General features: G+C 39.6%; 1 protein-coding gene across 1 annotated transcript in view; it reads left to right on the top strand.

Moving 5' to 3' along the window:
- Mrc1 (mannose receptor C-type 1) overlaps positions 1-26,211 on the top strand; it is a 90,200-nt gene that overhangs the window by 46,578 nt on the left and 17,411 nt on the right. Inside the window, exons 10-21 of the mRNA XM_028764915.1 lie at positions 3,488-3,603; positions 7,039-7,187; positions 9,536-9,735; positions 13,912-14,039; positions 14,873-14,960; positions 16,129-16,273; positions 17,741-17,782; positions 18,912-19,075; positions 20,182-20,249; positions 21,616-21,716; positions 22,490-22,632; positions 23,387-23,501. Coding sequence (XP_028620748.1) covers positions 3,488-3,603; positions 7,039-7,187; positions 9,536-9,735; positions 13,912-14,039; positions 14,873-14,960; positions 16,129-16,273; positions 17,741-17,782; positions 18,912-19,075; positions 20,182-20,249; positions 21,616-21,716; positions 22,490-22,632; positions 23,387-23,501 — 1,459 coding nt within the window. The remainder of the gene's footprint in view (positions 1-3,487; positions 3,604-7,038; positions 7,188-9,535; positions 9,736-13,911; positions 14,040-14,872; positions 14,961-16,128; positions 16,274-17,740; positions 17,783-18,911; positions 19,076-20,181; positions 20,250-21,615; positions 21,717-22,489; positions 22,633-23,386; positions 23,502-26,211) is intronic.

The following is a 26,211-nucleotide window of genomic DNA, read 5'->3' as shown; positions in this document are numbered from 1 at the left end:
TTCCTTCCTTCCTTCCTTCCTTCCTTCCTTCCTTCCTTCCTTCCTTCTTTCTTTCTTTCTTTCTTTCTTTCTTTCTTCACTTTACATCATGATTGCAGCCTCCTTTCCTCTCAGTCTCACCCTCACAAATCTCTCCTCTCATTATCTCCTTCCCTTCTCCTCAGAGAATGGGAAGCCCCCCATTGAGTACCAACCTGCACTGGAACATCAAGTCCCACCAGGACTAAGTGAATCCTCTCCCACTGAGACCAGTCCAGGTAGGGGAATGGGATCCAAAGGTAGCAACAGAATCAGAGACAGTCCCTGCTCCAATTATTAGGGGACCCACATGGACACCAAGGGAGCCCTAGGTTTAGCGCATGCATGGTTTAATGGTTGGTGGCTTAGTCTCTGAGGGCCCCCATGGGCCCAGGTTAGTTGACTCTGTAGGTCTTCTTGGTGTATTTTTGACCCTCAATCCTACCCTCTACTCTTCCACAAGACTCCCAAGTTCCTCCTAATGTTTGGCTGTGGGTCTCTGCATCTGTTTCCATCTGCTGCTGGATGAAGCCTCTCAAAAGACAGTTATTCTAGGTTCCTGTCTGCAAGCATAGCATTAATAGTGTATCATTAATAGTGTCAGGAGTTGGCTCTCTTCCATGGGATGGGCCTTGAGTTGGGCCAGTCATTGGGTGGCCTTCCCTCAATCTCTGCTCCATCTTTATCTCTGCACATCTTGTAGACAAGACAGATTTTGAGTCAAAAGTTTTGTGGGTGGATTGGTGTCTCCCTCCCTCTCCTGGAAGCCTTGCTTGGCTACAGGAGGTGACTACCTTAGTAGGAGACCTGTCTTTTCTTCTAGGGTATTGATCTTAGACCCTTGAGTCTACAGGGCATATTCTGTACCAAGTTGAGCTGTCTCACCAACCTCAGGGGATTCCACTTTCTCTTCTATGCTACCAGAGCAAAAAATGCTAAACAAAGATGTTAGCACAAAGTAGTTCTGAGCCACTTTTGAGCCTGACTTAAGAGTTAAGGGATAAAGAGTAAATGCATGTTTTAAGTACTAACAGGAAAGAAAGGTGGAACTGAGACCATTGATTAGCCATTCTTTAAAACTTTGTTTTTATTATGATTCAACCCCAAATGTATTTTATTCATTTCATTTTTATGACTCATTTTTTTGTTGTTGTTGTTGTATGGAATTCTTGATTTTGAGGTCTTGTATTTACCTTTCAATTCTTGAACCATATGTCACTCTTTTAGTCTATTCACTGTACTTCGGATACTTGTTTTAAGTATATTTTCAGTATCCTAGTGTCTAGTTTTTCTCTATTTTTTTATATATGTATGTAGTGCACATGCCTGTTCACCTGTGTTCAGGTGTGTGTGTGTGTGTATGTACATGTTTGTGTCCTACATTAGTGCTGGGTATCTTGCTTGATTACCTTTCATTTTTATGTACAGAGGCAAAGTCTCTTATTGAACCTGGAGATCACTAATTCTGGCTACTTATCTAGCTAATTATCTTTACCTGGGGCTCTTCTGTCTCTGCCTCTTGAGTGTTGGGATTATAGGTGGCTGCCACACCTACCTAGCTTTTACATGAATTGTGGTTTGAACTCCAGTCCTTGTACCTGTTCAACAAGCACTTTACCCTTAGTACGAGTGTCTATGGTTTTATTGCTGAGAAGAGACAGCATGTCTGAGGTAACTCTTATAAAGGAAAACATTTCTTTGGGAATGGCTTACAGTATCAGAGGTTGAGTCCATTATCATCATGGCAGGAAGTATGGTGTCAAGGCAGGCATAGTGCTTCAGGGGCCAAGAATTCTACCAAGAAATCTTGGTTCAAAGACAGCAGAAGAGACTGTCTTCCAAAGGCATTGAGGAGAGACTCTTCTGCAGTGGGCAGAGCTTGAGCATAGCACCTCAGAGCCCACCCCTACAGTGGCACACATCCTCCAACATGGCCACACCTATTCCAACATTGCCACTCCTAATAGTGCCAGTACCTGGGCCAACCGTAGTCAAACCACTAAAAGTAGTGGTTATATTTCCATAGGAAAAATATGTTTTCTATGTTTTAAGCTTCTTTTTGTCTTCCCATCCATCTATCTAACTTACTATTTCTCTATGAAACCCTAGTTACTGTATTTAATCTGATTGTTTTAAACTTCATTTCTATATTATTTTCCTCTTCTAGAAGCTCTATTTTAGTTTAAATATTCGACAGTTTGATTTTTATTTTATGTTTGGTTGTTAAATCATCTCAAACATGATTATCTGTGTAATACAGGTTTCTGATTGTTCTCACCTAATACAAGACAACTTCTCCAATAGTTTATAACTTTTGTGTGTGAGTTAGTGTCCATCTGGCTCCTCCTATGGCCTGGTTTGTGGAAGTTTTTCTATTATGTAGTTTTTTTTATTCTTCTTAGAATATCTAAGATATTCTCTTTGTGGAAACAAAACACTACTTTGTCATTTGGTAATATAGACACACAATGTCTGCACAGCAATGTTGGAATTAGACCTTCTCTATAGCATAGTCTTGGCAATTGATTGAATTTTTGCAGTATTGTTCTTTAAACCCCAGCCTTGAAAACAGCAAGCAATCACTCCATCACTGAGATACAGTTACCCACCTTTGGCTATCTTCCAAGGTCCTGCTGTATATAGCCCAGGCTGGAATCTAACTTTTAAGTCTCATAAGTTTGGCATTGCAGGCATATGTGGATGGCATTTATTTTGAAACATAAGACTCTTTTTTGAAATTTAACACACCAAGCAGATAATAGGCCTGTTAACTTGGAGTTGTGTAGCTAGAATTTTCCATTACTCTCATCACAGAAGAAAGCCAAATACTATGCTCTGTGTTGACAGCAGGACCCTGCTCCCAGACCCTAGTGTGCAATTGATATACTCCTAGCCAACCTAAAGTTTAGCTTTCAACTTGATTTTTTGTACCTGGAGAGTTCCTTAGTTCCTTTCAAACTCTTCGCTGGAATTTGAGTTTGCATGATCTTATGTAGTATTTTGTGTATTTGAAATGTGGGAAAAGAATGCATGAAATCCAATGGCCAGGAGATACAGTTTCGTGTTCACCACCTACATTTGACATCAGTAGACATCTACGGTTACAGTTCTCAAGTTATTTTCTGGGATGACCTCATGTGAAATGGATCCTGTGCTGTATTATTTGGTTTCCTGAGGGGTCATTTCACAAGTAGTGTGCCTTGCAGGATGCCTCAAATGCCAGAGGACAGCCTACCCTTCCTTTAGTGTCATTGTCTGTCCTGTGAGGGACAATGTCATGCTGTTTTCATCTTTCAAATGCATAAGCAACTCCATGCAATAAGGATTGCATTTAATAGCATCCTGATGTGTTTCCTTTAGACTCTCCTGTTTATTAACTTGTGTTACAGGAAGGAACTATTTAAAAGTATTTCCTAATAAATATGCGTGGTAACCTTCTTGCTTGCTTGTTACATGATGGTGTTCATAGGGCTGGAAACGGCATGGGTTTTACTGCTACTGGATTGGACCCACCCTTTCAACATTTGCTGACGCAAACCAAACATGCACAAATGAGAAGGCTTATTTAACAACAGTTGAAGACAGGTATGGAACTATATTAACCTTATTCTAAAATAAACCAAATGGTGAAATTGTTAAAAAAAAAAATTAGCGTTGCGTGCTATACATATTGAAGTAGATTACATATGTTGCTGAGTCATGTTTTATAAAGGTAGAACTGTTTAAAATACTCTTATTTGTTGGCTTAATTAAAAACACTACAAAGCTATGTTTGTTACTTTTAGGCATCTGTTTACTTAAAACATTACTTGTAAGACAGGGTCTTATTATGTAGCCTGGCTGGTTGGAAGTCACTATGTAGATCAGACTGGCCTTGAGATGTTGGCTTAAAGGGTGAGATACCATGACTGGCATCCGTATTCAGAAGTGTATGGCTAATCTACTGAATGTATGTTACAGACCAAGTGTTTTCTAATGTGTTAGCTGTCAAATTTTAAAGCAAAAAAAAAAAAAAAAAAAACGAGGAAGATTTGTCCAGGTACCACCCTATTTTGTGCTTTTAGCTCTCACTCTGTGGAAGAGGGGCATAGGGGACTGACTCAGAGGAAAGACCAGCTCACATATATGCTTTCCTAATGCACACTCACAGGTCAAGTCAATTCTATAATCTCAAAGGTATCAAGACTTCCCCTTAAGTCTTCCCCTGTGAAGCCTACAGAACACTCAGCTAGCAATTCTTCAGTGACCCCACCCTAGGATCACTGAACTCAATTCAGTTCTTATGTTACCTGCTTAGCAATAATGTCAGATCCCATAGGCAGGGTTTGGTTCTCTGGAGGTTGTATTTACTCATGGCAGGTCCAATTGCAAGCCCTAAGCTGTGTTGCCTGCATTTCTGAATGGCCAGCTATAGAAAGGCATTCCTACAACCCCACACTAGGTTACGGTCATTTGCTTGAACAACTCAGAGAACTCTGGGAAGCACTTACACTTCATGATTCACTTGGGGGATGTCATAAGGAGAGAGTCAGAGGAGAGGGCTCAGTGAATATAGAGCTTGTCATGCAACCATGAGGACCTGAGATCCCCAGCACCCAGGGAAAAGGCCAGGCATTGTAGTATGTGTCTGTCATCCTAGCTCTATGGAAGATAGAAGAGGATCCCTTAGCCCAGACAGCCTGAGTGAACTGGTGGTTCCAGGTTCAGGAGACCCAGACTCAAAACTCAAGGTTGCAAGGTGGAGAGAGAGTAAAGAAGATACTCAACATTGATCTCTGGTTTTCATATGTGAATCACACACACACACACACACACACACACACACACAGGGGGAGGGGGGGGGGAGAGGGGGAAAGGGAGAGGGAGAGGGGAGGGAGAGGGAGGAGAGGGAGAGGGAGGAGAGAGAGCTACATAAGGATACAGGTGAAGAGACATAGGGTGAAGTGGAAGACAAGGTACATGGAGATTCCATCTTTTCTGCCATCCTGTCACCATCCAGGAATCTCCACCCAGTCAGCCATGTGGAAGCTTTCTGAACACTTTGTGAGCTGCTTGAGAGACCCTATTGCTTGAGAACACTTGCTAATAGAGTAAGCAAGGAAACCCGGCACATGCCATGATTCTTCATTGCCTCTTGGTGTGTGCAGCCTCTCTCCTTCCAGAGTGTGGTACATAGATCTCTGGGATTGATAGGATGGGTCTTATCACTTATTTCTAAAGAAGGCAGATCAGAGGCCCAAAATTATGATCCCAACCTCCTAAATATATATTGCAACATCTGCAAATATTTTACTCATTCTTTCTATTCTTTTAGTTAACTAATTAATTAATCAGTGAAGTTTCGCTACGCTTGACTAATAGACTGATAGGACTGATAGGCTAAGAAAATCAAACAGAAAATAGAAAATTTAAATAGAAATTTAAAAATGTAACTTTAACCTCTGAGATTCCATCCATTTTTGAGATTTATTTACTTCTTCATTTTTTTTTCTTTTCAAAGCTTGGATTATAGAAGCATTCAAGAAGCTTCAGAAGTTTTAAAAGTTAGTAACACTTTATTGCTTCAGGGCAGACTCAAAATCCACAGAGTCCTGTTGATATTTAAAAATCCTGTGATAAAAATAGATATCAAAGGATTGTGTTTCAAACTGCATCTTCCTCTCATGGCATTGACATGCTAATATAAACGTCTGACTACAAGAACACAGATATGCTTTCTCTTAAGATGGAGAAGGTGAATTGTTTAAGTACCATGGGGATACATTTTGGCCTGCACTGTGGCTGTTTGGTTAAAGAATCATGTACAAGAAATTCTGCATGAGTTCTCTGAGCTATTTGTATTTAGCAACCTACTAACTGTCATTAAATTTGCTTTTCATGTTTTAAAAGCTAAATTGACCTTATAGCGTTTTGGTTGCTGTGTTTAGGTATCTGGAATTATTCGAACTATGGTTAAATAAGGCATCTGCCATTTTTAGCAGGTTCCACAGTCTTCTTTGTTCTCCCAGGCTCTCCATGTTTCTGAAAATGGAGTGCCTCTTTTCTGAGACGTTTCTGCCCAAGTTCCCTGCATCGTTTCAATTTTTTTTTTTTTAAGCAAAGGAAGATCTTGATTGCTTTGCGTTATCACTGAAAAGGGAAAGAAACATGATGGTCCCAATTTGTGATTCTCCTTGATAACCCTGTCATTTGTAATCAAGAATTGAGCAGGACACTTGACCTGTGTAAAAAGTAGACTGGTCGTTTCAAATAATTTTTTCCAACTGCTGTAGTTTTCTCCTTTGTATTTCCAATGTTCTGTTAAATTTTGTGAAGGCTAGAGAGGCCAATATGATAATGAGCAAAAAATGTCTGAGTGAATTGATCCACTCAGCTAGATGGTAGTTTAACTTCATAAACTTACATTTTCTTAGTGAAGAATATTATAATGTAAATGATATAAAGCTATGATTCCTGTGTGACTCTCTGTGGGAAGTTATGAAATGTTTATTCATGCCAGATCATAAAGGAAATGATTGGACCCAGGTTCAGCTTGGTGAATCAGGGAGTTTATGGGGTACCTTAAGGGGGAGTGTGAGTAAAGGTTCCATATATGAGTATGAGTGATTCATTGACAGCTTCCTCACTGGAAAGCCCACCTCAGCATGGGTGATGATTCATGAAGGCTCCATCCCTGACACTCCCTGAACAACTTACAGGGAGCTCCATTGAAGAATCTCACCTCCCTAGCAAATATTTATTGTTTCTATAATCCCAGGGAGAAGTCCTGAGAGTCTTGTAACTTTCATAAACCTCCTGAGCTTTCTAAGTTTCCTTAGCTTCCTGGAGCTATGAGATATGGTCTGTCTTTAAGAGAGAATGTTAGAATCCAGAGGAAATAGCTATAGAATAGAAATGTTTTGTTTGAATTTATCATCAAAATCATAATTCAGATATATGATTGAAATAATTTTCATGTTGATAATTTAAGCAATGTGTATAAATGTTTCTAAAGTTTAGTTGAATTTAATTCTTTTAAAGATATGAACAAGCATTCCTGACTAGTTTGGTTGGATTGAGGCCTGAAAAATATTTTTGGACAGGACTGTCAGATGTTCAAAACAAAGGGACATTTCGCTGGACTGTGGAAGAGCAGGTGCAGTTTACACACTGGAATGCTGACATGCCAGGTATGCAGGTGTTGTGTTCAGGGCAGGTATGGGGGTGCTGTACTCAGGGCATTCCCTCACCCCTGCCAGCTGAGCCTTTCGGTCCTCCATACACCTTTCCATTGCAGCATGCGAGTCAATTGTGTTTCAGTAATCTTTACATTTCTCTTCCTCCGTGTCCTCCCATCCAGCTTGCAGTATTTTGGGACAAAGAGGAAGAGAATATTGCTAAGTAATTTGGTTCTGTGTATTCAAAAAGATGAAACATGTCAAGTGCTCTCAGATATTATAAATGTCTGCCTAATTTCCCCAAAACCGGACTCTATAGGAAGTAGATGTAAAACTTTTCAGTGGGGCTGAATATGAATATGAATGTCCCTGAATGGTGGGACTAAGGAGAGTGCTCATGGGAATCATCATTCCAATTTCTTCCGTGTATCTTTGTCATTAACCCCTTACAAACATCGGATTTTATTTTATCTTTCCAAGAATAACAAGGGGCATTTAATTATCTTCATTTAAAAGATGTGGAAGTTGAAACTCGGGATTTATAAGAGTAGACATGCCCAAGCCTAGACTTATACTAATCTGGGTAGAGAGATAGTCTGAGATATCTGGTTTTGGACCAACCAACTGCCCTAGTATTTTGACCTGCTTTCTTTAACTGGAGACCCGAAGTGGCCTCTCTAACAGACCATAAAAGCTCCTTTATCATCTTTCTACACTGATGTAACTGGCAAATGATATAACTGACTATGCCATCTCTCAGACAGTTTAATACCCTTTACAGAAAACAAGTCAGTGTGCAAGAATCACAAACTAACAGAGAAATAAACATGGGTTTGCTACTTGGCCCAATACATCCTAATCTCCAGCTGTCATTCAAATTTGTATAAGCAGCTTTGAGTGGGGAACTGATGTCCTCAGTCAGATTATTGTTTGTACAACTGCTTTTTGATTATTAAATCATTCAACATTCTAGAAGCCGTGAGATTCCAGATCATGTAAATGAACACATTCTTGTTTTGTTTGTTTCAATTTTGGTGAAAGTCATAGTTCTTACTGTGGTGGCTTTACTTTGCCTCAGTTACTTATTCGCCAGGAGGATTCTGAATGATGCGCCCTGGAATACCTTGAAGAATAAAAATTCATTAAACTAGAACCATAACTCAGCTGTGACCATTGAGAGTCTTGGAGACAAGGTCTCTTGTTGTAGTATAGTCCAGGGTTAGACTGGAACTCACTATGGAGCTGGTAGAACTCCCTATGGTGTTCATTCTGTAGGCTGGTCTTAAACTCAAGACCCTCCAGCTTCAGCCCTCCATGTGCTGGCACCATAACCTTGCCCTTAGTTCCTACTATCCTGTATCTACTTGATGGAAAGATGACTGAGTGCCCAAACGTCCAGCTTCAAGAACAGGCAAGGCATTTGGGGCCTGACCTGAGTATCAAGAAAGATGAATGACTCTTTTAACCAAGGTGGTCAGTGTGTCACAGCAGCCTCAGCTGCCATCCAGTGCAGTAGTAGTTGGTTTCAGTACAAGACTGTAATGGAGAGGAGATGACTGTAGGAATCTGAAAACAGTCTCAGGAAATTGGGGGCTTTAGAGAAAATGAATTAGAAAGGATATATGTCTTCTTAGAACTATGATAATAAACATTTAAGCATTTAAGATCCCTTGAAAACTACTGATAACATTAGCTCCTCTTAGCAGCAGGAGTCTTGATGTTTTTAAACCTCTATGTGAACTTGCTTACTACAATGGCCATAAAACAGAATTACAAACTTAATTCTACTGGGATCATTTTGATTTTCCTGAACTTCTTCACTACCTACATCACCGCTCTGCATAGGAGAGCCTGCAGTTTACACCTTAAGACAAGGAAACAAGAGCGCTTGAGTACCGTTCCCAAATTCTCAAACCCAGATGTGTCTTGTTTGGACATCTTATCAAGTGCTTTGGTCCTGAAGGCTGAAGTGGATCACGGTGGGGAGGGGAGTACCTCAAAGAATTAAAAAGGAAAGGGAGGAAGTCCTGCAGAAGACAGGAAGGAAAATCCATTATGCTATTATCTTTGCCATTATAGCAGAAATATTTTATCGTCAAATGTCTAAATGTGGACCACCCTGCCAGATGTGGAAAATATAAGACATTATTGAAACTTCCCATACTTATGATGATCATGTTGGGAATATAGACCACACAAATAAAAGACAAAATATGGCAACTTACCTTTCCAAATGCTATGTTTCATTCTTACATGCAGGAATGAGCCACACTGTCTCACCAATTTGATTGCCTTTTTTGAGCGTGGTGGGTCGTCAGTATGCAACGCATTGATTGAGTTCTACTTTCTGTTTAATGCAGGACGAAAGGCAGGATGTGTTGCCATGAAAACCGGAGTGGCAGGTGGTTTATGGGATGTTTTGGGTTGTGAAGAAAAGGCAAAATTTGTGTGCAAACATTGGGCAGAAGGAGTGACTCGCCCACCAGAGCCCACGACAACTCCTGAACCCAAATGTCCAGAAGACTGGGGTACCACCAGTAAAACCAGCATGTGTTTCAAGGTAAGAATCACTTGTCAAACTAATAAAGAATCTGATATATCCAAGAACTAGAGTCAAATTACAGAAGACACAACATCCAGCTCCTGTTCCACCTGTAGAAATTTTAATCTGATTTTATTGATGGTGAGTGCCATAGATAGAGAAAAACGACTCATTAACTGAGATCCACAGACACAGGCAACAGTCCAGATAGGACTCTCAGACCTCTTGCCTCATCTCCTTTGTTGCAATCATTCCCTCTTTGTTTCTCCTCCGTTACTTTCGAGCCCTGTACTGATCTTGTAATGCTCTAATGCTCGTTTTAAGAAAACATCTGTTCTTTCTTACTCTGACCTCTGGCATTTTGTTTTACCTTCAAGCCTGAACGTTAGCTAGCTTAACTGAAAAAAACTGGTCAATAACTATATTGTGTCAGTATTACATAGTTCGTGTTCTACTTCTCTAATTTAACACTTAATAACTATAATGGTGGATGATGGAAATGTGCATAGCCCCTCAATTCCTTTAAATGGGGATTCAGTGTTCTGTCATTATTTTTACATATTCTTAGATTGAACCCTCTGTTTTCTCTTTATGCAATCACCAAAATAATCAACCAGTCAAACACAAATAGGAACAAAACCAAAATCAACCAACCAAACAAAACATCACAGCTCCAGTGAAATAAGGTTTTGTTTCATCCCCTCCTCCCCTCTCTATGTTGCCATAAACTTCCCAGAAAAATTTAAATTTACTCTAATACAGAAATGTAAGTACTGCTTAATGATAAAGTCTTATGATCCTCTTTTGTCCAATTCCTTTCAAAGGCACATGATTCTGACATATTTCACAAGACAGTTGAGTGAGACTTGAAGAATCCAATCAGAGCCTAGGGAGGTGCTCTGGGTAGAGTCCTTGCTTAGCAAGTGAGAGACACTGGGTCCATCCTCAGTGCTAAATAAAGAAAAAAAAATCTGTGAGAAAATAAAGTTGTCTTGGCTCTAACTGGAGAAGGGAATGTCTAATTGAACTGGAACTCCTATTTGTAGATGTGGAGATCCATGTGTTGTTTAATCTAGTTTGACTATTAAGATCTAAACATAATTCGCACGAAAGGGAATATATGGGGCAAAGCAAGAGAAAATTTATAAAATAGATACTGGAAATTATGCATCATCATTCAAATGCCCCCTCATCACGGTACAAATACCTGAAGGTAAAATGGGCTGTAGAGACTGATAACAGTAGATTTGTTTGTAGCTATGCTGTGAACTAGGAATTACAGTAACGACAAAATCCAGATGTTTACAAGATCCAATTATGTGCCTCAGTATGAATTATGTTGTTTCAGAAGTATTTGAAGTAGTGTTTGTTACATACATGAAAGTTATTTTTATAAATTCTAAGATGTGGAAATTAATTTTATTCATTGGGTAAATAAGGAAACAAATCCAATATCAGGATGCAGGAAGCTGAGGTAGGATTGAGGGAGCTGCTGTTGACTAAGCTGGCTTAAGACACACTTACTTGTGGAGCTCAAGCCAAGTCCAGGTCAAGGTATTGGTGTTAGCCACCTAGGCAGCCACAACCCATAGGAAGCTGCTTCCTTTTCTGCAAGCCTATGTTGGTGGGAGTCATGACTCATGAACAATAATGAAAGAAAACCTTAAAAACTGGTGGCTCCATCGAGTTCTGGTTCTGCTTGCTTAGTGGTTCTGGTTTAATTTTTTTTTAATTTTAGAGAAATGGTATCTTTCTTGACCTAGGTATCCTTGACCCAAAAACAGTCACCAAAAATAAACCCGAGAGAATAACTCTTGATTTCATTATCTGAGTGCCAACAAAGGTTAAAGATGATGTTTGTCAGATTAAGCAAAGCAGAAACACAGTTTCTGAGAGAGAATTATAGAAAAATAACAAATGGAAAGATGATGATGGGGGACTTCCGGTCTGGGCCCAAGCATAGAGCAGGTCACAGGCGGCAGCTCTGTACCCAAGGCGATCTGAATTCTTGCTTAGGCTGCGAGGTTAAGCACTGCAAGGGAATATAAACAAAAGATAAAAATATCTGTCTGGGTTCCCTGAGGGACAAGCCTGACTGCATAGGGGTTGATGTCAAAAGTATCCCCTCTCCAGGAAAAAGACATCGGGACGGGTATGGCCCTCATGCCTCACTGGACAATGACAGGGGGACTGGAGCCATTACAAGGTCCCCTTCAAATACTGGAGGTCAGGCCTCTATCCCCACTTTCACAAGTTTAGAATTGCTACAGCCCTTCTATACTTAGAGAAGGGAGGAGATGTCAGGGGCAGCCCTGTTTACACACTGAAGGCCTAAAATCAGCCATAGGCCTAAAATCAGCAATAGGCCTGTCATACATGTATGCTAACACCAAGTCTTGGGTCTCAGTGGAAAAACATTGAAACAGATGGCTATAAGCTAATGTAAACAGACAGCTTTTGTGGAAATTTACAAGCCTGAGTAGTCATAGACCTTGTAAATAGGTAGCCTTGGCAGACAATACCAACTTAGATAAGGACAAGCGAGTCATAGACAGAGTCATAGTGACTTGTCCCCTGAACCTTCACCCAGCTGATACCCAGTTCTGAAAGATATCTGTATTCCCCCTGAACACCCATATTCCAGTGTCATTCCCTTCCCCACATCCTGCCTTTCTGTGTTTATAACCCCTGTGTGAATGAATTACGATTTGAGAAAAAATAAATTATATAAAAAAAGATCCAGATTAAAAAAAAGATGATGATGATAATGACAATAACAATAATAGTAATAATAATAATAGTAGTAAAGGCAAAGCAAGAGTAACTCTCAAGAGTGCAAGGAATTCCTCAAAGAGGAAAAGCTGTTGATTTTCTTTGTTCAGGTTAATTCTATGGCAGACACTGGACAAAGACTAAGGTAATTTCATTAGTTGACCAATTAGTTGGGACAACTCTATGCATATTCTTCTGGCCTAACCAAGGAAATGGTCATGTCCTGTTCCTGTGTAGCCAACCCAGTTACTGGTAGGTGGAGCCTCTCTTTCTTCCCTACAGACTTAAGGTTGGTTAGTTAGACTGTGACTTTCTACTAGCTGTCAGTCACTGGCCCACTACTTCCTCTATACGTGCACAGGGCCGATAACTAGTCCAAATGCTCCTTGTTCTTCATCAGCTACAATGGTTTAGGTTAATGGTCTAGGTTCTCCTTCCTGGAATAGGTAGGCCTTCTTAGCAGCTATTTTTATTTGTTCTAGTTAGTTGCTTTAGAAGATGTATGAAAGGGCTTCAGGAGACCAGTGGGTCTGAAGTCACTAGCTCAGGGCCCAGTCCCTCCTCTTGCCTATTTAGCTTGATAGCTTGCATTCTGCTGCAAACTTATTTGTTTCCATAACATTCCCTTTTCCCTGAATCCTTTCTCACTGTAACATGTGAGCCACTTGCCATTTTGACCATGGGCCCTTTCCCTTATCCCCTACAGTTAGCGAGCTCCTGCTAGCATCATTAAGCATGCCCTATACTACCACTGTGGATCCTATTTGCAGTTCTCAGGATGATAAGACCTAGTACTTACTTATACAGTCTGTAAAATTTAACTTTAACCCACTTCTGTCAGATGAAATTCTTCTGTGGTGTGTGTGCTAGTAGTTGTTAAAATATGCAGACTTAAGGAAAAGAGACAACAGTTTCAAAGGACATCACCAACATGGTTGAAATGTTGCCAGGCTACTCATTGTTTAAGTTGAACAGGATGACAAAGGGAGCAGTGTTTTGCTTAATCATGTTTATTTTCTCTGTTTCAAAACTTTGGGGTGTGTGTGTGTATGTGTGTGTGTGTGTGTGTGTGTCCCAATGCATTTTTTATACTTAATCAAATTACTCTCTTTCTCTTCCACAATGATCTGCATACCCAATCCACATGTCTTCAGCTTTCAATATTTTAATCTAATTTCCCCTAGGCTTTAAACTGCTTTTATTTTGTAAGGCTTTTTCAAATGAAATCACCTCCTACCCCGTGTTTAGCTGTCCAAATAGTCACTCAGAAATTGATTTTCAACCAAGAGACCTGCATTGTTTGGGAACGTGGCACTTCTTGGTTTGTCTACAAATGACATCTCATTAAAAGCAGATGACTTGTTTATTTTGATTCAATCAGCTACCAAAAGTAAAATAATTTTCCATACTTTTCTTTTTTAGCTGTATGCAAAGGGAAAACATGAAAAGAAAACGTGGTTTGAATCTCGAGACTTTTGCAAAGCTATAGGTGGGGAGCTGGCGAGTATCAAGAGCAAAGATGAACAGCAAGTGATATGGAGGCTGATTACGTAAGTCCCTCTTCTGCACAGGGCTGCTGTGCATTACCCACATGGTACCTATAATGCTGAAAAATATTTGACTTAGTTTCAGTTCAAAATACTTTAATAATTATAAATCCTACAACCAATCACTTTATAAATGTACAAGACATCCAATATATCTTTGAAAGAATGAATATCTTTTGATACTTTACTGTGATCCTCTTCTCTTCCCCAAATCGTGGTCCATGTTCAAGACATTGATAAGTGGTACCCAAATTCACGTTTTCTAAATTACTTTTCTCTTGCTGTGATGTGGCTTAAAGGTGATGTGGTTTACTGTGGCTTATAGCATGAGAGGTTGCTCATATCTATCATGGCAGGAAAGCATGGTCATAGGAGTAGGAGAGCAGCCGGTCACATTGCATTAGCAATATGAAAATTGGATTGGCATCAGGAAATAGAAAATTAGTGGGGGTGCTTAGCTAACAATCTTTTTATACAGTATTGGACACAAGTCCAAGGAATGGTGCCACCCACTTTTAGAGTAGGTATTCCCACTTCAGTCTAATCAAGATAATTCTTCACAGGCATGCCTCAAGACTAATATAATTTAGATAACTTCTCATAGATGTGTCTAGAGACTTGCTTACTAGATGATTCTAAGCCCATCAAGTGTACACTCAACAGTAACCACCAGAAGCGATTGCTTTTGTAGGACACATTTAATTGTTATTCTCTTTGCTTGTGTATTACCTAATGATCTAATGTGTGTTTTAGAGGGACCTATCAACTCTTGATGGTCCTTTGAAAAACTGAAGTCCCTTCCAGGATGTGGCATATTCTTTCTTTGTATGCTGCAGGAGCAGTGGAAGCTACCATGAGCTGTTTTGGTTGGGATTGACCTATGGAAGTCCTTCAGAGGGTTTCACCTGGAGTGATGGTTCTCCTGTAAGTAGTTTTAAATATATCGGTTTTTTTTTTACCCTGTAGTATATTTATTTTGCCATCATCATTTGGATTAATTGGTGTTTTATCAAGGTATGCCATTAAGACAGTTGGCGACATTTTATGTAAAGTAAATACAAGTGTAGTAGAGACTCATTGCCCAGCTTCCACATACTTTAAACATAGCTACGAGTGAGAATAACCTAAGGAAGGAAAGGCCACGCCTCCCAGTTTATACTAAATGACTCCATTCTGCACAAAACCAGCATATAGGTGGTTAAATATCTTCAAAGCTGTTTTGCAGCTGCCTTTAGCTCAATGAAACTAGACACAACTTTGGTAGCCGTCGGAGTCAGATGGACTTCTCCAAATTTGAGAAATGAGAAGCTCTGGCTTTTGCTAGCAACAATTAGTGATCCCGGTCATCTTGGGAAAGATGTTTTATGATATTAATACTGCTTGCTCTTAGAACCCACAGACATCTTCTAAGCTACTTAGGTGTCATGGTTTCTTTGGTGGCTGCATTGGTGTTTGGATTTCATGTTTGTATTTATGGAAAAGAGATCATAATTCTTAACCCAGACCCCTCCAGACTCTGATCACTAAAAACCACCCAGGTCCTCAGTTTGTTTCCATTGTTCATTTTGGCAAAGGCTGGTCATTCCGTTAGCCACATTTTATAAGACCTTTTCTTCTCTAATTATTTTTCTGTAGCCTGTGTAATAGAGGGAAAGCTTCCAACAACTTACTGAAATATCATCCCTTAAGAATGGGCTGTAAATTTAGGAAATTACAACTGCTGACTGAGATGTGGAAGTTTCTTGGTAACTTTTTCCTACATATAAATCCTACTGCTGTGGCCCTTGGATCCATTCTGCTTAATGGGAATAAAGGAAATGTTATAAAAACCAATTCCCTACCATAGTCGGCTTCAAAAGTTTCCATGTAATAAAAGCTGTTTCTTTCTCACTCATGCCCATAAAATGTGCTTCCCAAGCTAAACGTAAAACTCAAAATGAATGAAGAATCCAAACAGCTCAATTTTTCTCGTCCCCCGTTTTGGATTTGTACTGGTGTGGTATCCGTCGTTAAAATCTGCAGCCTAATGTTTCTAGCACAGCCTAGCAACCTGGTGTTGTGGTTCACACCAAGTGTGATGTTTCCACCATAGGTTTCCTATGAAAATTGGGCTTACGGTGAGCCAAATAATTACCAAAATGTTGAATATTGTGGCGAGCTGAAAGGTGATCCTGGCATGTCCTGGAATGATATCAACTGTGAACATCTCAACAACTGGATATGTCAGATACAAAAAGGTACAAATCCTGCCCCCTCTTTCTCCCCAATTTGTTTCCTTTGTTGACACATACAAACAAAAATACCAGCATCGGGGAAGTGTGGAGGTCTTATTTCACAGGATAAAGAATGGAGGTGTTGAGAAAAGGTAAGTTTTCCCAAGGAACAGGAGATCCAAAGGCCACCAGAGAATCCTGGACTAGAGTCATGTCCTCAGAAATACTCCCATCAGCAGCAGGGACTCTGGCAGTCCTCTGCAGGTGCAGGGGCCAGTGGAGTCCTGCCCTTTAGTTGCTGTAGAAAGGCAATGCAGTTTCGCTTTCTGGAGCTTTCACCTTCTGACCTTTCTATTTTATCTCTGACACAGGTACAAGCTCCCTTCAAGTCAGATATTCTAATATCCAGAACACACACAGAACCAGCAGTGTGGGGAAGGCCCTGGTGTTATGGGACTCACCTTTTATTATTTATGTTGACTTGGAAATTAGTGCAAAGACGGGTTAGTCATTGAGGTCAGAGGAGCTGGGTTATGACAAATGAGGAAACAAGCTCACCCTTGAATCAAAACATGTATTGAAGCCATTGCAATAGATGAATGGAACCACATTGCCCTCTGCTGTTGGGGAATCGTGGCCGCTGCCCTCATTCTCCAGTTAAGAGGCCTGGGATTGCCCTCTGCTGGCTGGATGCATGTTTCCAAGTTCTCGATTAGCGTCCTTCTGATTTTTCGAATGGAACAATCATTGCATTGTATTTAAGAACAGTTTCCTGCTGCCAACCAGTGACTCACTGTAACCTCTTTACGTTGTTAGTAGCTTTGTTTTACTCTGGCAGATAGAAAATATGTTACCCGGAAGGCTAAGTATTATCTGTACCCTCTTGTCAGATTCTAACAAAATCCAGATATTAACTATTTTGAAAGAAATTAAAAAAAAAACAATCCTCGAGTTATAAGTAAAAGTTTAGTAAGGATATGATTCTTTGAAAGGACTATATTTGTGTCTTATCCATATACAACGCACATCAAATAGTTTCAGATAATGAGTATGTACATTCTTCCATAGTTGCTACTAAAATGTCTACCTGGAAAACCGTTGTGTAGTGAACACTGACAGCATACCAAAAATTTAAATTTTTACCTTGCCTAATTATAAACATGGTTAGTCCGTTTTTATAGTTGGGGGAGGGGGACAAAAACCAAATAGCTTTGGATTTGAAGCTGGACTTCATGATTCTAAAATTAATATTCTTTTCTTTCCCTTATATGGCACTATTTGAGCCTAGATATTGCCTACCACTCACGGAATTTGTATCCATTTGTATAAACCTCAATTTGTCCTTCTTTCTTCTTTCTTTCTCCCACATGATGTGATGTGCATTGGAGGGAAGATGGGACAAGTGTGGAAGATTGTCAAGGTTTTATTGACACAGGAAAATACAAGGAGTGACACTTGTCAATGCTTAACAACTGTATTTTTGTTTTACAGGGAAAACACTACTACCTGACCCCACACCCGCTCCGCAAGACAGTACGTGTCTCTGAGTTTTCTGATTTCTCAATTATAGCCTTTTCTGATTCCTTTCCTTCCTTCATGAAAAGGGAGATGGTGGGCAAAGAGTTCTTAGTATCTTTGAGGATATCATGAAAGGTTGGAGTTTTATCTCTGGAGAGCAGACAACACACATCAGTTGCCCTGTTAGCATGTTTTCTTGTGATTTCATGAGTCTAATCCAAGGGTCCAGGGTTTTGTTTAGCGCATGACCAATTGTAAGTTGGTGGCTCAAGGCAGCACACAGTTATGTGCTGACAGTTCTAGAAGTCAGAAATCTGAAATTGGTTCCACTAAGTCAGAATGAAAGCTTTCATCCACAGAACCACCTCTCCCTCTCCCACCAGAGGTTCTGGCCACTGGCCTTCACTTGGTTTCCTTGAATTCTTTCCTAAATGCCCCTGGCTCCATCCTCAACCCTGCGTTGTGCCATATGGTTCACTGTCACGTTGCATCCTTATGCATTGGGCCTTTGTCTCTGCATCCTTCTCTGAGAGCACTTGCATTAGATTTAAAGCTCACCCAGATAATACAAGATAATCTCACCTTCTCAAGATCCATAATTTAATCACACTTTCGAAGTCCTTTCCATTTGTAATCCGACGTACTAGGATTAGGCCATAGATGCTTTTACAGCTTTTTGCAGTATAGAAAAAAAAATCCATTCTCCTAATGAGGGTTTAGACACCTTCTTCACGAATTAACTTCCTGGCTCTTTAATTCTACCACGATCAACTCAAATCTGTGTATAAGTCTTGGGGTGTAGATGAAATCTGAGTTTTCATAGTTCCTAAGTCTTGGCCCTTGGACATCACAGGCATGTGTATAAATCTTGCTAGGTCTGCTGTCCTGCCAGTGAAAATGATGCCAGGAATTCTTTTAACTAGTCACTCAGATCTTATTTAGGAGGAGAGAGGCCGGTCTTCATTGAACTGGCAGAAGGTAGATATTTAGCTTGGAACAATCTAGTCTCTCCCTGAGGCCATTCTGCACATTCTGGGGTCTTGGAGTTTTTCATATCTTTGACGTAGTGCTTATCCTTGTTTACCACATTCCTTAATTTATCGAAGTAAAGAAATATCTTTTCCTTTGACTTTATTTTTTTCAGATCCACCAGTTACTGCAGATGGGTGGGTCATTTACAAAGACTACCAGTACTATTTTAGCAAAGAGAAGGAAACCATGGACAACGCACGGGCATTTTGCAAGAAGAATTTTGGTGATCTTGCTACTATTAAAAGTGAAAGTGAAAAGAAGTTTCTATGGAAATATGTAAGGATATGATTAGTGTAGAATGGCATGCTATAAAGAAAGATGATTTCTTTTTTTATTGGATATTTTCTTTATTTACATTTTAAATGTTATCTCCTTTCTCAGTCTCTCCCCCTCTCCCAAAATCCCCTATCCCATCCCTCTGCTTCCAACTTTTATGAGGATGTTCCCTCACCCACACACCCACTCTCAATTATTTCTGCATTCAGTACCTTAGAACAAAATTTCAAATTATGTGATAAATGCAAGGTTAAATTGAGGGTAAATGATTTCAAGCCCTGATACAGAGTCACACAGAGGGATGTACTTTATTGTTAGAACATCAATTGTAGAATCACAGAAACCAGAAATACTTTGTTAAGTCTAAACACTGTGATGATCCCTTTCAGTTTATGAATTTAATTTTCAAGGATCATGTCTTAACTAATTGTTGTCTCAATCCTAGACCACTTGTATAATATACAATGTAATTCAAATTATTTGTGAACAGATAATACAGTTTTATTATTCATATAAAAATCTCAGTAGTACCCAAGTTGTCAAGTATTTCTAAAAGTATTTTTGTTTTAGTATTTTCTGAGTTCTTTTCTGCTTAAAACAAAAAGAATCTTCATATGGCCTCCTCATCATTTGCCAGAGAGAAAACGAGCAGAATAGCAGAAAATAGATTTTTTTCAATATTTAAAGGAAAAGTTCACTTGAGTACAAAGATATGAAAATGTAGCTTAACATTTTCCTCTTTGTGGATATGCCTTGCTTTGAAACTCTCAGAATATGCCCTAATGTTGCATAAATGCCTATTTGTAATACATGCTATACATTAATTCCTTATGTATGATATACAAAACCCATTGCCATTTTTATTCTTCAGCACCCAACTGTTATAGATATTTGTTATTATAGTTAATTTCTTAAGGTATTAACTTTATAATCACAGGTTATTGCATTGAGAACATATTTTTCATCCTTGTGAATATAGTTCTATAGTATTTCTGCACAAATTCCTCCTTGGAAAACATAAATAGGTCCCCTTACTCATACATAAGCTTTGCCCAATTTGTTTAGTAGCTGACTATAAATTATATCTATAAACTTTTGCATTCTAGATAAATAAGAATGGTGGACAGTCACCATATTTTATTGGCATGTTGATCAGCTTGGATAAGAAGTTCATGTAAGTAAATCAAGCTAACATCATGGCTTAGAAAAGAGATCTGATAAACACATATGAGTTGGTTTGAGACCTTTGCCGAATGCATTATAAGTTCCATGACAATCTGAATCTGAAAAAAAACTTTAAAAATGTGAAAGTAAAACTATTTAAGATGATGCTATTAAAAGTTTCAACATTGTTAATTATTTAAAAGCTCAAAAATGGATTTGATCTCACAAAATGTTACTAGTCTTTATTTTAGGGCACTCAACCATCAGCAAATCATTGGCTAAGAAGAGGTTAAAGAGAGAGGAATGTTGAATATATTTTCAAAATTGAAACCTTGTTTGGACCAATGTTGATACACAGGGTCAAATGTCCCCTTCTCTATGTCCCACCTTGGAGTGTCAGTGTATTCAAGTTCATGCTGAAACTTTCTCCCAGAGCAGACTTGCTCCTCCTTAGACTCTGGGCCAGGAATGGCTGTACTTGAGAAAGTGAATTCTTATATCTCAGGGGTTTCTTTCAATGTTCATTAATATATTCTCCTGAGTTTCAAGAGCAGATGTGTCTATCTGTCCCACATACAGCTATCTTAATCACATGCATTCTGTGGGATTTTGATTGCTACCTTTGAGCAACTGAGATCTAAAGTCAAGTTTGTTATTTCTAGGGAACAGAAATATGGACAAATACCCATTTGATCATCTCCAGAACAAGAGGGCTGGTTTTTATTATTTCTTTTATTTCTAGCTCCCATAGTCCTTGAGTTTCTATAACTTATGACAATAGTTGTTGGCTTACCCACTTATAAAAACATGGAGTAAGCAAAAAAAAAAATTCAGAATGGAGCTAATGAGAAATAATGCATTTGCCGCCTCTTTGATAAATTGTATGGAAATTGTATGTCATTAAATTGTATGGAAATCATTATTGAAGAGTACTGTGGAAGGAATTTTGCTTCTGGATTCCACCTCTAATCAGGCTTACATGTTTCACTCTTCAGTGCTATTGGGAGCTTGTTCTGAGGAGTGCAAAAAGGGTGGAGCAGCATTCAGTATTAACATCAGTCTTCTGCATCTTCTTAAGTAGATTCTTTAGTAATGGACTATGAATCCCCCAAATAATGGGAATTCTTATTTTACAAGATTCAGTCTAACTGTGGTTGTTTGTAAATTTGACCTGAAGGTATCAGGGAGACTACAGAGGAACACAAAGGATACCTAGTACCAGACATTTCAGAGTTCCTATTTATTTCTTTAGGTTCCACCTATTTGCCACACACCGCATGCCTCCTTCATCTTGATGTATTGGCCTTTTCCCACCTCTAAGTTGTCGTCAGTCATTTTGTCTGGGTTGTTGAAAATGCTTCAATTTTCTTTTGCAGTTGGATGGATGGAAGCAAAGTAGATTTTGTGGCTTGGGCTACAGGGGAACCCAACTTTGCAAATGATGATGAAAACTGTGTAACGATGTACACAAATTCAGGTAGATCATAATCATATACTGATCTTATTCAATGTGCTTTGGGGTGTGATGTGTACCACTTCTTGCATCTTTAAGCTAAACATAGCAAGTAGTACACTTTCATAGGAAAAGAACAGAGACTTCAAATTTTATTTGTGTAACAGTTCTGATTGCAAAGATAAATTTATCATGATGTCCATCAGCCAGCTAACAAATGATGTATCATCTTATTTCTTCCAAATTGTGAGGCATTTTGTACGTTCTTATGTGAGGAAAATACCTAGAATATGCTTAGAACTAATCACCTTTATCTCTCTTTAGCTCTTTTTCATTGCATAAAATGGGAGTGCTAATGTAATTTGTCTTTTGTTGAGAATTAAATGAAGTAACATCTAATGATAGACACATATTTTAGTATTATATGACTGATATTGGTGATAAATAATTTAATAATATATCTGCAACACCAAGAGCATGCTCAGCATGTAGGAATCTTTCTGCAAAGCTGAACTCTAATGAGCTAAGTGAAACAGGGAAAGGGAAAGAGGAGAAGAGGGAAAGAGGGAGAGGGAAAGAGAGAAGGAAAAGGAGAGAGAGGAAGAGGAGGGGAGGGGAGGGAGAGGGGGAGGGTGAGCGGGAGCGAGAGAGACGGCATAGGTTCTTCTAGTCAGGTGAAAATAAGGTAAAGTTATCCTGAACCATTTTTTGAGACTCCACCTGAGATACCGTATCTTTGAAGTTGTGTTTCTTAAACTAAGAGTACGCAGCTCTACCTTAGCTCTTCTCTTTTACAGGGTTCTGGAATGACATCAACTGTGGTTATCCAAATAACTTCATCTGCCAGCGACACAACAGCAGCATCAATGCCACTGCCTTGCCTACCACGCCCCCGACCCCAGGTGGCTGCAAGCAAGGTTGGCATTTGTACAACAACAAGGTATCGGAGAAAATTGATCTCTATCTTGGTATTTGTATTAGGTGGTTTTCTTGTTGCTGTAAAAAAAAAAAAGACAATAGAAGCAAGAGAGATTTTTGGCTCCCTAATTTGGAGGACTCAGTCTATCAGAGCAAAGAAGGTGGAGCAGACGGCTCCATGGAGGTGGGAACAAATGGTAGATAATCCTCGGGTAGTAGTGGATTAGGAAGATAAGGACCGGAAGAGGGTCCAGTTGCATCCCTGAAGACCTACCTCCATGTCCTATATCCACCAGCCAGGTCCATGTCCCAAAGATTACATATTTCTCAAAAATTGGCATCATCATCTGAGGAGCAAGAGTTCAGATGCATGAGCCTATGGGGATCATTTCTCACTAAACCCCAGCAGTGCTGTTCACTGTGGGACAGTGGCAGATGCTAACTGAAGCCCACAGAGTTAACATCTGCCTACGTCATCACGTTAGGACAATTTGTGCAAGGATAACTGGAGATTCCCATCACAACATCTCAATGGAAAGTAAGAGCATGCATGAGATATTAGCCAAAAATCTGTGCCCTTTATCTCAAGGGAAAGATAAAACTCTACCAAGAGGCTATGTGGGCCACGAAGCTGGTTTAATTTTCTTTTTTAATTCTCATTTAGATCTGAGAAAATTTTTCTTTATCTGTAATTGTCATGAGTAACTTGATGTCTTGATGTCAATTTTATTATTTTTAGCTAAAACCTCTGCTTTTGTCCTCCCCTTCCATTTCAGTGCTTTAAAATTTTTGGATTTGCTGATGAAGAAAAAAAAAGCTGGCAAGAGGCACGGAAAACTTGCATAGGATTGAAAGGAAACCTGGCGTCCATAGAGAATGCAAAAGAGCAAGGTGTGTAGACCTACACACCTTGGTAGTTATGAATACTCCTGCCATTTATGAATATATGTGTAAATTTGCCCTAAAGTGATAGAACGTTGCTTATTATAACTGACTGTTTTCTTTTTCCTGGAATAAGTTACAGTAGGGGAAAATCTTCTCAATTTCTTATTAGGAGTAATTTTATTTTATTTAGTGTTAGATATTATACTGGATTTTTTAATGTATTTTTATTGGATATTTTACTTATTTACATTTCAGATGTTATCCCCTTTCCCAGTTTCCCCTCTGTAATCCTCCTATCTCATCCTCCTTGCCCTGATTCTATGAGAGTACTCCCCTACCCACCCACACACTCCCGCCTCACTGCCCTAGCATTTCCCTTCACTAGGGCATCAAGCCGTCACAGGACCAAGGGCCTCCCCTCTCATTGATGCTAGATATACTGGGATTTTTTTTTAAAAAAATTCTCCATAGAATTCCTTCCCATTTTCATAGCAACTCTATGAGCCAGGCATAATTATTATTCCAGCTTATGGACAAGGAAATGATGTTCATAGAGCCTTGGGGGAAGGAGCATGCTTGGTCAGAAGTGGAGTTTAGCATCAAAACCCTGGGTACCAGACCATATCCTGTCCTGTTGCCAACAAATCTGTTATGCAAGAGACCAAGGAAGAATAGCTCTGAGAACAACAGAGGGTTGTAAAATCCATTCTTCTGTCAAAGGAAAGAAATTGGAGCTGGGGAGAAACTTCAGTCAGTAAAACACATGTTGCACAAGCCACGAGTACCTCAGTTTAATCCTCAGCACCCATGTGCAAAGCCTGGGATGGTGACATCCATGTATAGTTCCAGCACAGGGGAGTTAGAGAAAGGACAATCTCTGAGGATTTCTGGCCCATCAACCTAATAAAATCAGCAGTCTATAGGCTGGTAAAGAGACCCTCTTACACAAAACCTTAGATGGCTGGATCCTGAAGAATACACAGAGGTACTCTCATCTCAACACACATGCCTACATGCATGAACACACAGACTTTCTCTCTTCTACCCAGAAATAAAGGTACTGACCACTCTTGGGTGATCCTTTGGGCACTACCTTTGCTGAAATAGGTATCCCATTTGAGCCATGATTTGTGCTCTAAGACAGATCTTGAGCAATTTTGGGAGATTTAGACTAAGCTATTGAAGGGTTTGAAAACCATAGCTCTTGAGGTATGTATCAGAGACCCTCAGGTTAACACCTTGAGACAAAGAACACATGTCCTTTGAGGGTCCACCTTGTATGGTCCTCAGAGGATGATCTGGGTGAATGAGTGATGGATACAGGGAAATATATTTAGGTTCGAAGTGAGGAGGCCATTCCCGTGGCCAGGACTGATGAGGTGCATTGTGTCACAAATGGAGCAAGGTTTGCAATGGATTTTGACATGGTTCAGTTGGGTGGTGCTCAAGTGAACACGGTAGATCCACATATACTGGCATATAACCACATATAGTTTACACATAGAGGTTTGTTGTATGTGTAAATTTATAAAAAAGGTTGTAGGAAAAAATAGGCTATGTATTCTTTAACTTCTCTTTTAGTTGGATAGATGTGGGGGAACATATACTTGTATGGTATGCACATGCATGGGTGTGCAGGTGCACACAGATGTGTGTGCTTATGTGAAGATCAATGGAGAACACCAGGTACCTTCTGCTCTGTCACTCTCTGCCTTGTATCTTGAGTCAGGGTCTCTCACTGAAGTTTCAGCTGGGCTAGCATCCAGCCAGCTCCAGTGATCCTCCTGCCTCTATCCTCCACCATGCTGGGATTACAGACATGTATATCACCACATCCTGCTTTTATCTGGTCTTTTGTTATCCAGACTTGGGTTCTAACTCTTACAGCTTCTTATCTCCAGCCCTAGAGCATCTTTGACTTTCAAAATAATTATCCAAACTTATGTATCTGAAAAAGTACAGAAGAGAAGACACTAGAAACCTGAATCTCGGTTTCCCAAATGCTTGCTCTATTAAGGCACAGATGTACACTCTCTTAGGACACATGATACATGAAACCAACCAAGCTTCTACAAGAATCTCTGACAAGTTCACCAGCTATTCAGATACCCACAGCAAAGGGTCAAACAATAACACATGATACAAGAACATAACATTCACATTTCTCGAGCTGGCTCACCACATTTTTGCCTCAGCTACCCAGCAGGGAAACACAGTAATGGATTTCCTCTCTTCCCCACAAAGTGCTGATTCCTGGCATAATGGAGTTAGAACCAGAGCAGTGAGATGTGCAGAAGGAAACAATTTTCAGATAAAATAACATTATTCCTGGCAAACCAGACACACTGTGTTGAATTCGTAATGTGGTTGTTGGCAGTGGTGGTGGGGGGAGTCAGTGCTGTATGCTACCACATAGAGCTGTTCACATCATGTTTCAAGTTGAGCAGGAGGCAGAAGTTACAATCTTGTTTAGGAGACAAATAAAACTAAAACAAATATCCGTCTGCACTCTTAGTTCACTAAAGAATATGGGAATAAAAACATTTGGATGTATTTTTATCTTTCGTTAATTGAGAAAAATATAAAAATGAACAAGGCTCTTCTGTTTGAAAATGGGGTTAGGATTTGGGAACTGCTGTTCCACAGAACTTTGTGCTCATGCATGAGCAGGTGGTTATATCTCCACAGATTTTATTTTTTATTTGTGTGTGCATGC

Source organism: Grammomys surdaster, unplaced genomic scaffold (assembly GCF_004785775.1).
Source record: "Grammomys surdaster isolate TR1022 unplaced genomic scaffold, NIH_TR_1.0 146, whole genome shotgun sequence".
In the NCBI taxonomy this organism is placed as follows: domain Eukaryota; kingdom Metazoa; phylum Chordata; class Mammalia; order Rodentia; family Muridae; genus Grammomys; species Grammomys surdaster.
The sequence above is the reverse complement of the archived record's forward strand: the minus strand, read 5'-3'. Positions and strand labels throughout refer to the sequence as shown.